Source organism: Anomaloglossus baeobatrachus, chromosome 7, assembly GCF_048569485.1.
Source record: "Anomaloglossus baeobatrachus isolate aAnoBae1 chromosome 7, aAnoBae1.hap1, whole genome shotgun sequence".
In the NCBI taxonomy this organism is placed as follows: domain Eukaryota; kingdom Metazoa; phylum Chordata; class Amphibia; order Anura; family Aromobatidae; genus Anomaloglossus; species Anomaloglossus baeobatrachus.
The window spans coordinates 299,235,525-299,247,637 of NC_134359.1; the positions used below are offsets into that span (position 1 = coordinate 299,235,525).

At 48.0% G+C, this 12,113-nt stretch overlaps 1 protein-coding gene across 1 annotated transcript in view; it reads left to right on the top strand.

Annotated features, from left to right (window-relative positions):
- LOC142245635 (uncharacterized) overlaps positions 1–12,113 on the top strand; it is a 21,810-nt gene continuing 9,697 nt past the window's right edge. The window contains exons 1-7 of the mRNA XM_075318523.1: positions 1–196; positions 2,714–2,759; positions 2,840–2,871; positions 2,948–3,010; positions 3,170–3,208; positions 6,742–6,775; positions 6,956–6,987. Of these exons, the coding sequence (XP_075174638.1) occupies positions 106–196; positions 2,714–2,759; positions 2,840–2,871; positions 2,948–3,010; positions 3,170–3,208; positions 6,742–6,775; positions 6,956–6,987 (337 nt within the window). The 5' untranslated portion in view covers positions 1–105. The remainder of the gene's footprint in view (positions 197–2,713; positions 2,760–2,839; positions 2,872–2,947; positions 3,011–3,169; positions 3,209–6,741; positions 6,776–6,955; positions 6,988–12,113) is intronic.

The following is a 12,113-nucleotide window of genomic DNA, read 5'->3' on the forward strand; positions in this document are numbered from 1 at the left end:
GGAGCGAGACACAGCCGGAGGACACCTTGAGAAGGACAATGATGAGTGACCGTAGGAGGACATAATACATGAGAAGACTCATCGGGGGTGAACACAGAAAGCTAAATGTCCCACAACGAGATCGATGCTTGGATGATTGGGGTGTTTGGAATATTGGGGATGGTCTTTTTCATTGGTTGCACCAGCTGCTGGCAATGTAAGTACCCGTACATCTCATCTCACCAGGCCTCCAGGTCGACTCACTATCGGGGGTTCAGTAGTTGTGCCAGGTTCAGGACTTTTGTTGGTGTTATGGTCAGGACTTCTGTTAAGTTGCCCACATGTCTCCGATACATTTCAGGTGAATGAGCGTTAGACCCCCAGCTGTCTCTTTTGTCTTCATGGGCATGAATGCTTGGCTTGGCCAACACTTCAAGGGCTTTCAATGAGGAGAGCAGAGTAAAGCCAATGACGAAACCCTTGTAACCTCGATACTCCTCCATATCACCTGGGAGAAAAAATTCCAAACTGCAAAATACTTATCTCCACCAATATCATGTGTTAGTCAAGCGTCAGAAGACGTCGATATGCGTTAGGTATGCTGGGTTTGGGTCAAGAACATGTTGAAGTCAGGATCAGGGTTGATATACCCTTCAGAAGGTATGATGCAGGCTGTCGGATTTATACAAGGTGACTGTCTAATGATCTGTTTAGACCGGCCACCAAATATTCTATGTGCACAGAATGATGGTTAATATGATAATATTGTGCCCATATGGTATCATCGTTATCCCAATAACATCATCTAATTTCACAGGCCATGTGCTGCCAAAAACTATGATTTTTAAGAATCATTGCATTCGATAAAAAAGTGTTTTGTTTTTTTGTTTGCGATTGCTGGCTTAAGACTGGATGAAAGGGAACAAACGCTCCTATTAATGTGCATTTGTCAATTATTGGTCTCACTATATGGGCATAAGGATTTGTAGATCAGGCTATGGTTAAGATTCAATTTAATATCATGTTCAGGACCTATTTTTGGGTTGGATTGAGAATTGAGGTCTTCTTCTTGACTGGGATTGGGGTTCAGTAGAGGACTTGTTAGGCTCAGGATCAGAATAAGTTGTGTTGGCTCAAGACACGCACTATGGTCTGTATGAGGCATTTGTTAGGGGTGGGTTAAGGACTTGAATTAGGTTTGGGTTCACTGCTTGTCTTGGGGTCAGGTTCAGGCATGGGATTGGGTTGAGGAATTGTGTAGGGGTCAGGTTCAGGACTGGGGATGGGGTTTGTTGAGGACTTAAGTTGTAGTCAGGTTCAGAGTTGGGGTTGGATTGAGGACTTGTGTTGGGGTCAGGTTTAGGACTGGGATTCGGGCGAGGAGTTATGTGTGGGTTCGGGTTCATGATTTGGGCTGGGTTCGGGACGTGTTGGGGTATGGTTCAGAACTGGGATTGGGGTTGGGTTAAGGACTTGTGTTGGGATAAGGTTCAGGACTGGAGTTGGGTTGACGACTTCTGTTGGGGTCGGGTTCAGGACTGGGATTGAAGTTGGGTTGATGATTTGTATTGGGGTCAGGTTCAGGACTAGGGATGGAGTTTGTTGAGGATGTGAGTTGGAGTCAGGTTCAGGTTTGGGTTGAGGACTTGTGTTAGGGTCAGGTTCAAGACTGGGAATGGGGTTAGGGTGAGGACTTGTGTGGGGGTGAGGTTCAGGACTGGAGTTGGGTTGACGACTTCTGTTTGGGTCATGATCAGGATTGAGATTAGGTTGGGGACTTGTGTTGAAGTAAGATTCAGGACTGGAGTTGGGTTGACGACTTGTGTTGGGGTCAGGTTCAGGACTGGGGTTGGGTTGATGACTTGTATTGATATCATGTTCAGGACTGGGGTTGGGTTGATGACTTCTGTTAGGGTCATGATCAGGATTGAGATTAGGTTGAGGACTTGTGTTGACGTCAGATTCAGGACTGGAGTTGGGTTGACAGCTTGCGTTGGAATAAATTTAAGTACAGGGATTAGGCTTGAATTGAGAACTTGTGTTGGGATCAGGTTCAGGATTGTGGTTGACGACTTGTCTTGGGGTAAAGTTCAGTTATTGCATTAGGATTCAGTCTAGTATATTTGTTGGATTTGGGTACAGGACTTATGTTGGGGTCAGGTTCAGAATGTGTCGTGTTGGCTCAGAACATGCAATTAGAGTCAGTGCAGGAGGTGTTGGGGTCGATGCAGGACTGGTAATATTAAAGCATGACCTCACTGTCACAATATAGTTGTCCACCAAGGAGACCTAAAAGTGGGATGGGCCCTTTGGTGACCGAGTGACAGAAAAAAAAAGCTCCTTGAGAACCTATGTGGCTGACAGTGGTACTGTAGGTGTCCCAGACAGAAATCTAGAACATACAGACCTAAGCTTACAAAAGGGGCGTAAATAGGGAGGAACGAAAAAGGGGAATTTGCCCCAAGTGTTGGGTGTTGTGGTGGTGAGGGAAACAAAAAGCCGCTTTTCTGGGCCAAGGTATTTACATAGCAGGTCAGGGCGATTCATTGAACCTTTGCCCTGGATGAAGCTAAGTCTCTGAAGAAACTATTAAGAGCGCGCAACGTTTAAAATTTGTAGAATTCTTTACAACAATTTCGATATGTAAAAAGAACGATTGAAATGCACAATTAAAGCCGTCACCCCTCCCCCGACTCTGATATTTCTAAACTTTTCACTTCCACAATCCTTACAGATAAATCGTCACATCCCTCAGGACGCCGCCATCCTCCGCCACCTCCGTAAGAACCTATAGATGAAACCGCCTTCATATATGGGAACATTTTTCTCGAGTTTTCACTGTTCTCTCTTTTTCTCCCAGATCCCCGAATCCGCAGCCTCGTTATGAACATGGTGAGCTCGAATTTACAAAACGTAACTTGTCCTTCTGGTGACTTCTCGCTTATTCTGATATTTGTCTGATTTACAGGTCCGTACCCCCAAAATCCACCTCCAGAGGCTGCAGCCAACCTCTCCGTCCCTCAGAAATCAAGTATGGGTATCTCACATTTGTCCCTCAATTTCTCTAACCTTCCTTGAGAACAAATCCTCTGTTTCTAAGACGTCGGGGAGGTGGAGATTACTTCAGTTTTGTTAATGTGTTTGCACTTTAAGATTAATAAACCCTTTCCATCTTTGATCACTGCGACAGGCACAAACAACGCGGATTCTGAAGAGGAGTTTGAAGAATGTAAGTTTACATTTCTGGTGATTTTGGGGGGAACCGGTCATCTTTGGGTAATGTCACCCGTTATGATAGAGATCAGAGCCTACGTAGCGTCACCATAAATCGAAGCAGATCTTGAATGATGGAAGACCAGGAGATGTCCGACAAAGTCACCTGAAGGGGCTAGAGTGGGAAACATGGGGCCCAAACCAGTTTATGGGGGCTTCTAATAATGATGGAAGTTGTCTATGGAGAGATATCAATTGCTGTCATTTATGGGGACATCAATGGCTGTCATGTGTCATGATATCTGTGGCTGTCGTGTATGGGGACATCTTTGGCTATCATCTACAGGGACATCTTTGGCTGTCATCTATGGAAGATATCTATGGCAGTCATGTATGGGGACATCTGTGGCTGTCATGTATGGGGGCATCTTTGGCTTTCATGTATGGGGACATCTTTAGCTTTCATGTATGGGGACATCTTTGGCTGTCAAGTATGGGGACATCATTGGCTGTCATATATGGGGACATCTTTGGCTTTCATGTTTGGGGACATCTTTGGCGGTCAAGTATGGGGACATCATTGGCTGTTATGTATGAGGACATCTGGGACTGTCATCAATGGGGCATCTATGGCTGTCATGTATGGGGACATCTTTGGCTGTCATGTATGGAGACAAGACATCTGTGGCTGTCATCTATGGGGACATCTGTGGCTTTCATCTATGGCAACATCTTTGGCTGTCATCTATGGGGACATCTTTGGCTGTCATGTATGGAAGATATCTATGGCAGTCATGTATGGGGACATCTTTGGCTGTCAAGTATGGGGACATCATTGGATGTCATATATGGTGACATCTTTGGCTTTCATGTATGGGGACATCTGTGGCTTTCATCTATGGGGACATCTTTGGCTGTCATCTATGGGGACATCTTTGGCTGTCATGTATGGGGACGTCTGTGGCTTTCATCTATGGCAACATCTTTGGCTGTCATCTATGGGGACATCTTTGGCTGTCATGTATGGAAGATATCTATGGCAGTCATATATGGGGACATCATTGGCTGTCATATATGGGGACATCTTTGGCTTTCATGTTTGGGGACATCTTTGGCGGTCAAGTATGGGGACATCATTGGCTGTTATGTATGAGGACATCTGGGACTGTCATCAATGGGGCATCTATGGCTGTCATGTATGGGGACATCTTTGGCTGTCATGTATGGAGACAAGACATCTGTGGCTGTCATCTATGGGGACATCTGTGGCTTTCATCTATGGGGACATCTTTGGCTGTCATCTATGGGCACATCATTGGCTGTCATCTATGGGCACATCATTGGCTGTCATATATGGGGACATCTTTGGCGGTTAAGTATTGGGGACATCATTGGCTGTCATGTATGAGGACATCTGGGACTGTCATCAATGGGGCATCTATGGCTGTCATGTATGGGAGACATCTGTGGCTGTCATGCATGGGGCATCTATGGCTGTCATGTATGGGAGACATCTGTGGCTGTCATGCATGGGGACATCTTTGGCTGTCATGTATGGGGACGTCTGTGGCTGTCATCAATGGGGACATCTATGGCTTTCATGTAGTGGGACATCTTTGGCTGTCATGTATGGGGACATCTTTGGCTGTCATGTATGGGGACATCTTTGGCTGTCATCTATGGGGACATCTTTGGCTGTCATGTATGGAAGATATCTATGGCAGTCATGTATGGGGACATCTTTGGCTGTCAAGTATGGGGACATCATTGGATGTCATATATGGTGACATTTTTGGCTTTCATGTATGGGGACATCTTTGGCGGTCAAGTGTGGGGACATCATTGGCTGTTATGTATGAGGACATCTGGGACTGTCATCAATGGGGCATCTATGGCTGTCATGTATGGGGACATCTTTAGCTGTCATGTATGGAGACAAGACATCTGTGGCTGTCATCTATGGGGACATCTGTGGCTTTCATCTATGGGGACATCTTTGGCTGTCATCTATGGGGACATCTTTGGCTGTCATGTATGGGGACGTCTGTGGCTTTCATCTATGGCAACATCTTTGGCTGTCATCTATGGGGACATCTTTGGCTGTCATGTATGGAAGATATCTATGGCAGTCATGTATGGGGACATCATTGGCTGTCATATATGGGGACATCTTTGGCTTTCATGTTTGGGGACATCTTTGGCGGTCAAGTATGGGGACATCATTGGCTGTTATGTATGAGGACATCTGGGACTGTCATCAATGGGGCATCTATGGCTGTCATGTATGGGGACATCTTTGGCTGTCATGTATGGAGACAAGACATCTGTGGCTGTCATCTATGGGGACATCTGTGGCTTTCATCTATGGGGACATCTTTGGCTGTCATCTATGGGCACATCATTGGCTGTCATATATGGGGACATCTTTGGCGGTTAAGTATTGGGGACATCATTGGCTGTTATGTATGAGGACATCTGGGACTGTCATCAATGGGGCATCTATGGCTGTCATGTATGGGGGACATCTTTGGCTGTCATGTATGGGGACGTCTGTGGCTGTCATCAATGGGGACATCTATGGCTGTCATGTATGGGGACATCTTTGGCTGTCATGTATGGGGACATCTTTGGCTGTCATGTATGGGGACATCTTTGGCTGTCATGTATGGGGACATCTTTGGCTGTCATGTATGGAGACAAAACATCTGTGGCTGTCATCTATGGGGACATCTGTGGCTTTCATCTATGGGGACATCTTTGGCTGTCATCTATGGGGACATCTTTGGCTGTCTTATGGGGGATATGAGGTACATTAGTGGATGTCTTATATGGGGTGGGGTTTGGTTGACACATCGTATTGGGGTCATCTCTGACTGCCTTGTGTAGACACTTGATAGCCCCCTTGAAGATCGGTGTATGACAGTTATCCCTGGCATGTGACGTGGACCGGACCTCTTGTCTGTTTCTCTCTTTGTGAGAGCCATTTCTCGGTATCGGGGGGCGTTGGTCCGAGCAGCAGAAGAGGCACCACATCATGGAATTCAGGAATTCGAACGGTTTCTGGGAACAGGTCTGATAAAGCGGCGCCTGCTCCGGAGATAAGCGTCTCACAACAGAAGCCTCCAGATAACAAGTCACATATAACAGCATGAGAACCTCAGTCGTGGTCAGGATTTGGTAAAACATTGCAAATGATGAAGGTGGTGGACCCCTGTACCAGATCTCTGCTTGTTGTCAGTGAATGTAATTTGCCCATCAGTGCTTTCTTATATTCAGGTCAATGATACTTTGAAGTTCTGCAGAATTTTGCACTTTCCTGTTCCCATCACACAAGCAGCATAATTCTGTGAAACAGGAAACCGTCCGCCCTCCGCTCTCCACCGCTCTCCATCGCCGCCGTCTCCACCGCCGCCGCTCTGAACCGCCCTCCGCTCTCCACCGCCGCCGCTCTCCACCGCCCTCCGCTCTCCACCGCCGCTCGCCCTCGCACTCTGCTCCCCTGCTCAGATATCATGGGACTGTGATTAACGTTCAGTCTTCTCTCCACAGGTTGGGGCGTCAGCAAAGGACAGAAGGCAGATGTGTGAGTGTCCTTATGACCCCAAGAGATCATTTATCCCGAATACAAAAAAAGCAAACCCCCCCGATAATATCCCACAATACAGGAGAGAAAAAGTGACCAAATATGACATTGTGCGCGGAGCTCAGTTATACGAAAATATGAAGTCTGACCGTGATTAATCAATTTATTTCTCTCTCTTAGGAAAGGACAGAAACCCCAAAAATCAGCTAAGGGTAAGAATTGTTACTGTGAGCTCCCCCTAGTGGTGACTACAGACAGGATCTTATCATGTATCTCTGTATACAGGGAGCTCCCCCTAGTGGTAGCTGCAGACAGGATCTTATCATGTATCTCTGTATACAGGGAGCTCCCCCTAGTGGTGGCTGCAGACAGGATCTTATCATGTATCTCTGTATACAGGGAGCTCCCCCTAGTGGTAGCTGCAGACAGGATCTTATCATGTATCTCTGTATACAGGGAGCTCCCCCTAGTGGTGACTACATACAGGATCTTATCATATATCTCTGTATACAGGGAGCTCCCCCTAGTGGTGACTGCAGACAGGATCTTATCATATATCTCTGTATACAGGGAGCTCCCCCTAGTGGTGGCTGCAGACAGGATCTTATCATGTATCTCTGTATACAGGGAGCTCCCCCTAGTGGTGACTGCAGACAGGATCTTATCATGTATCTCTGTATACAGGGAGCTCCCCCTAGTGGTGGCTGCAGACAGGATCTTATCATGTATCTCTGTATACAGGGAGCTCCCCCTAGTGGTGGCTGCAGACAGGATCTTATCATGTATCTCTGTATACAGGGAGCTCCCCCTAGTGGTGGCTGCAGACAGGATCCTATCATGTATCTCTGTATACAGGGAGCTCCCCCTAGTGGTGGCTGCAGACAGGATCTTATCATGTATCTCTGTATACAGGGAGCTCCCCCTAGTGGTGGCTGCAGACAGGATCTTATCATGTATCTCTGTATACAGGGAGCTCCCCCTAGTGGTGGCTGCAGACAGGATCCTATCATGTATCTCTGTATACAGGGAGCTCCCCCTAGTGGTGGCTGCAGACAGGATCTTATCATGTATCTCTGTATACAGGGAGCTCCCCCTAGTGGTGGCTGCAGACAGGACCTTATCATGTATCTCTGTATACAGGGGCTCCCCCTAGTGGTGGCTGCAGACAGGATCTTATCATGTATCTCTGTATACAGGGAGCTCCCCCTAGTGGTGGCTGCAGACAGGATCTTATCATGTATCTCTGTATACAGGGAGCTCCCCCTAGTGGTGACTGCAGACAGGATCTTATCCTGTATCTCTATATACAGGGAGCTCCCCCTAGTGGTGGCTGCAGACAGGATCTTATCATGTATCTCTGTATACAGGGAGCTCCCCCTAGTGGTGGCTGCAGACAGGATCTTATCATGTATCTCTGTATACAGGGAGCTCCCCCTAGTGGTGGCTGCAGACAGGCTCTTATCATGTATCTCTGTATACAGGGAGCTCCCCCTAGTGGTGGTGCAGACAGGATCTTATCATGTATCTCTGTATACAGGGAGCTCCCCCTAGTGGTGGCTGCAGACAGGATCTTATCATGTATCTCTGTATACAGGGAGCTCCCCCTAGTGGTGACTGCAGACAGGATCTTATCATGTATCTCTGTATACAGGGAGCTCCCCCTAGTGGTGGCTGCAGACAGGATCTTATCATGTATCTCTGTATACAGGGAGCTCCCCCTAGTGGTGACTACATACAGGATCTTATCATATATCTCTGTATACAGGGAGCTCCCCCTAGTGGTGACTGCAGACAGGATCTTATCATATATCTCTGTATACAGGGAGCTCCCCCTAGTGGTGGCTGCAGACAGGATCTTATCATGTATCTCTGTATACAGGGAGCTCCCCCTAGTGGTGGCTGCAGACAGGATCTTATCATGTATCTCTGTATACAGGGAGCTCCCCCTAGTGGTGGCTGCAGACAGGATCCTATCATGTATCTCTGTATACAGGGAGCTCCCCCTAGTGGTGGCTGCAGACAGGATCTTATCATGTATCTCTGTATACAGGGAGCTCCCCCTAGTGGTGGCTGCACACAGGACCTTATCATGTATCTCTGTATACAGGGGCTCCCCCTAGTGGTGGCTGCAGACAGGATCTTATCATGTATCTCTGTATACAGGGAGCTCCCCCTAGTGGTGGCTGCAGACAGGATCTTATCATGTATCTCTGTATACAGGGAGCTCCCCCTAGTGGTGGCTGTAGACAGGAGCTTACCATGTATCTCTGTATACAGGGAGCTCCCCCTAGTGGTGGCTGCAGACAGGATCTTATCATGTATCTCTGTATACAGGGAGCTCCCCCTAGTGGTGACTGCAGACAGGATCTTATCATGTATCGCTGTATACAGGGAGCTCCCCCTAGTGGTGACTGCAGACAGGATCTTATCATGTATCTCTGTATACAGGGAGCTCCCCCTAGTGGTGGCTGCAGACAGGATCTTATCATGTATCTCTGTATACAGGGAGCTCCCCCTAGTGGTGACTGCAGACAGGATCTTATCATGTATCTCTGTATACAGGGAGCTCCCCCTAGTGGTGGCTACAGACAGGATCTTATCATGTATCTCTGTATACAGGGAGCTCCCCCTAGTGGTGACTGCAGACAGGATCTTATCCTGTATCTCTATATACAGGGAGCTCCCCCTAGTGGTGGCTGCAGACAGGATCTTATCATGTATCTCTGTATACAGGGAGCTCCCTCTAGTGGTGGCTGCAGACAGGATCTTATCATGTATCTCTGTATACAGGGAGCTCCCCCTAGTGGTGGCTGCAGACAGGATCTTATCATGTATCTCTGTATACAGGGAGCTCCCCCTAGTGGTGGCTGCAGACAGGCTCTTATCATGTATCTCTGTATACAGGGAGCTCCCCCTAGTGGTGGTGCAGACAGGATCTTATCATGTATCTCTGTATACAGGGAGCTCCCCCTAGTGGTGGCTGCAGACAGGACCTTATCATGTATCTCTGTATACAGGGAGCTCCTCCTAGTAGTGGCTGCAGACAGGCTCTTATCATGTATCTCTGTATACAGGGAGCTCCCCCTAGGGGTGGCTGCAGACAGGATCTTATCATGTATCTCTGTATACAGGGAGCTCCCCCTAGTGGTGGCTGCAGACAGGCTCTTATCATGTATCTCTGTATACAGGGAGCTCCCCCTAGTAGTGACTGCAGACAGGATCTTATCATGTATCTCTGTATACAGGGAGCTCCCCCTAGTGGTGGTGCAGACAGGATCTTAACATGTATCTCTGTATACAGGGAGCTCCCCCTAGTGGTGGCTGCAGACAGGCTCTTATCATGTATCTCTGTATACAGGGAGCTCCCCCTAGTGGTGGCTGCAGACAGGATCTTATCATGTATCTCTGTATACAGGGAGCTCCCCCTAGTGGTGGTGCAGACAGGATCTTATCATGTATCTCTGTATACAGGGAGCTCCCCCTAGTGGTGACTGCAGACAGGATCTTATCATGTATCTCTGTATACAGGGAGCTCCCCCTAGTGGTGACTGCAGACAGGATCTTATCATGTATCTCTGTATACAGGGAGCTCCCTCTAGTGGTGGCTGCAGACAGAATCTTATCATGTATCTCTGTATACAGGGAGCTCCCTCTAGTGGTGGCTGCAGACAGGATATTATCATGTGTCTCTGTATACAGGGAGCTCCCTCTAGTGGTGGCTGCAGACAGGATCTTATCATGTATCTCTGTATACATGGAGCTCCCCCTAGTGGTGGCTGCAGACAGGTTCTTATCATGTATCTCTGTATACAGGGAGCTCCCCCTAGTGGTGGCTGCAGACAGGATCTTATCATGTATCTCTGTATATGTATACAGGGAGCTCCCCCTAGTGGTGGCTGCAGACAGGATCTTATCATGTATCTCTGTATACAGGGAGCTCCCCCTAGTGGTGGCTGCAGAGAGGATATTATCATGTATCTCTGTATACAGGGAGCTCCCCCTAGTGGTGACTGCAGACAGAATCTTATCATGTATCTCTGTATACAGGGAGCTCCCTCTAGTGGTGGCTGCAGACAATCTTATGTATCTCTGTATACAGGGAGCTCCCCCTAGTGGTGGCTGCAGACAGGATCTTATCCTGTATCTCTGTATACAGGGAGCTCCCCCTAGTGGTGGCTGCAGACAGGATCTGATCATGTATCTCTGTATACAGGGAGCTCCTCCTAGTGGTGGCTGCAGACAGAATCTTATTATGTATCTCTGTATACAGGGAGCTCCCCCTAGTGGTGGCTGCAGACAGGATCTTATCATGTATCTCTGTATACAGGGAGCTCCCCCTAGTGGTGGCTGCAGACAGGATCTGATCATGTATCTCTGTATACAGGGAGCTCCTCCTAGTGGTGGCTGCAGACAGAATCTTATCATGTATCTCTGTATACAGGGAGCTCCCCCTAGTGGTGGCTGTAGACAGGAGCTTACCATCTATCTCTGTATACAGGGAGCTCCCCCTAGTGGTGGCTGCAGACAGGATCTTATCATGTATCTCTGTATACAGGGAGCTCCCCCTAGTGGTGGCTGCACACAGGACCTTATCATGTATCTCTGTATACAGGGGCTCCCCCTAGTGGTGGCTGCAGACAGGATCTTATCATGTATCTCTGTATACAGGGAGCTCCCCCTAGTGGTGGCTGCAGACAGGATCTTATCATGTATCTCTGTATACAGGGAGCTCCCCCTAGTGGTGGCTGTAGACAGGAGCTTACCATGTATCTCTGTATACAGGGAGCTCCCCCTAGTGGTGGCTGCAGACAGGATCTTATCATGTATCTCTGTATACAGGGAGCTCCCCCTAGTGGTGACTGCAGACAGGATCTTATCATGTATCGCTGTATACAGGGAGCTCCCCCTAGTGGTGACTGCAGACAGGATCTTATCATGTATCTCTGTATACAGGGAGCTCCCCCTAGTGGTGGCTGCAGACAGGATCTTATCATGTATCTCTGTATACAGGGAGCTCCCCCTAGTGGTGACTGCAGACAGGATCTTATCATGTATCTCTGTATACAGGGAGCTCCCCCTAGTGGTGGCTACAGACAGGATCTTATCATGTATCTCTGTATACAGGGAGCTCCCCCTAGTGGTGACTGCAGACAGGATCTTATCCTGTATCTCTATATACAGGGAGCTCCCCCTAGTGGTGGCTGCAGACAGGATCTTATCATGTATCTCTGTATACAGGGAGCTCCCTCTAGTGGTGGCTGCAGACAGGATCTTATCATGTATCTCTGTATACAGGGAGCTCCCCCTAGTGGTGGCTGCAGACAGGATCTTATCATGT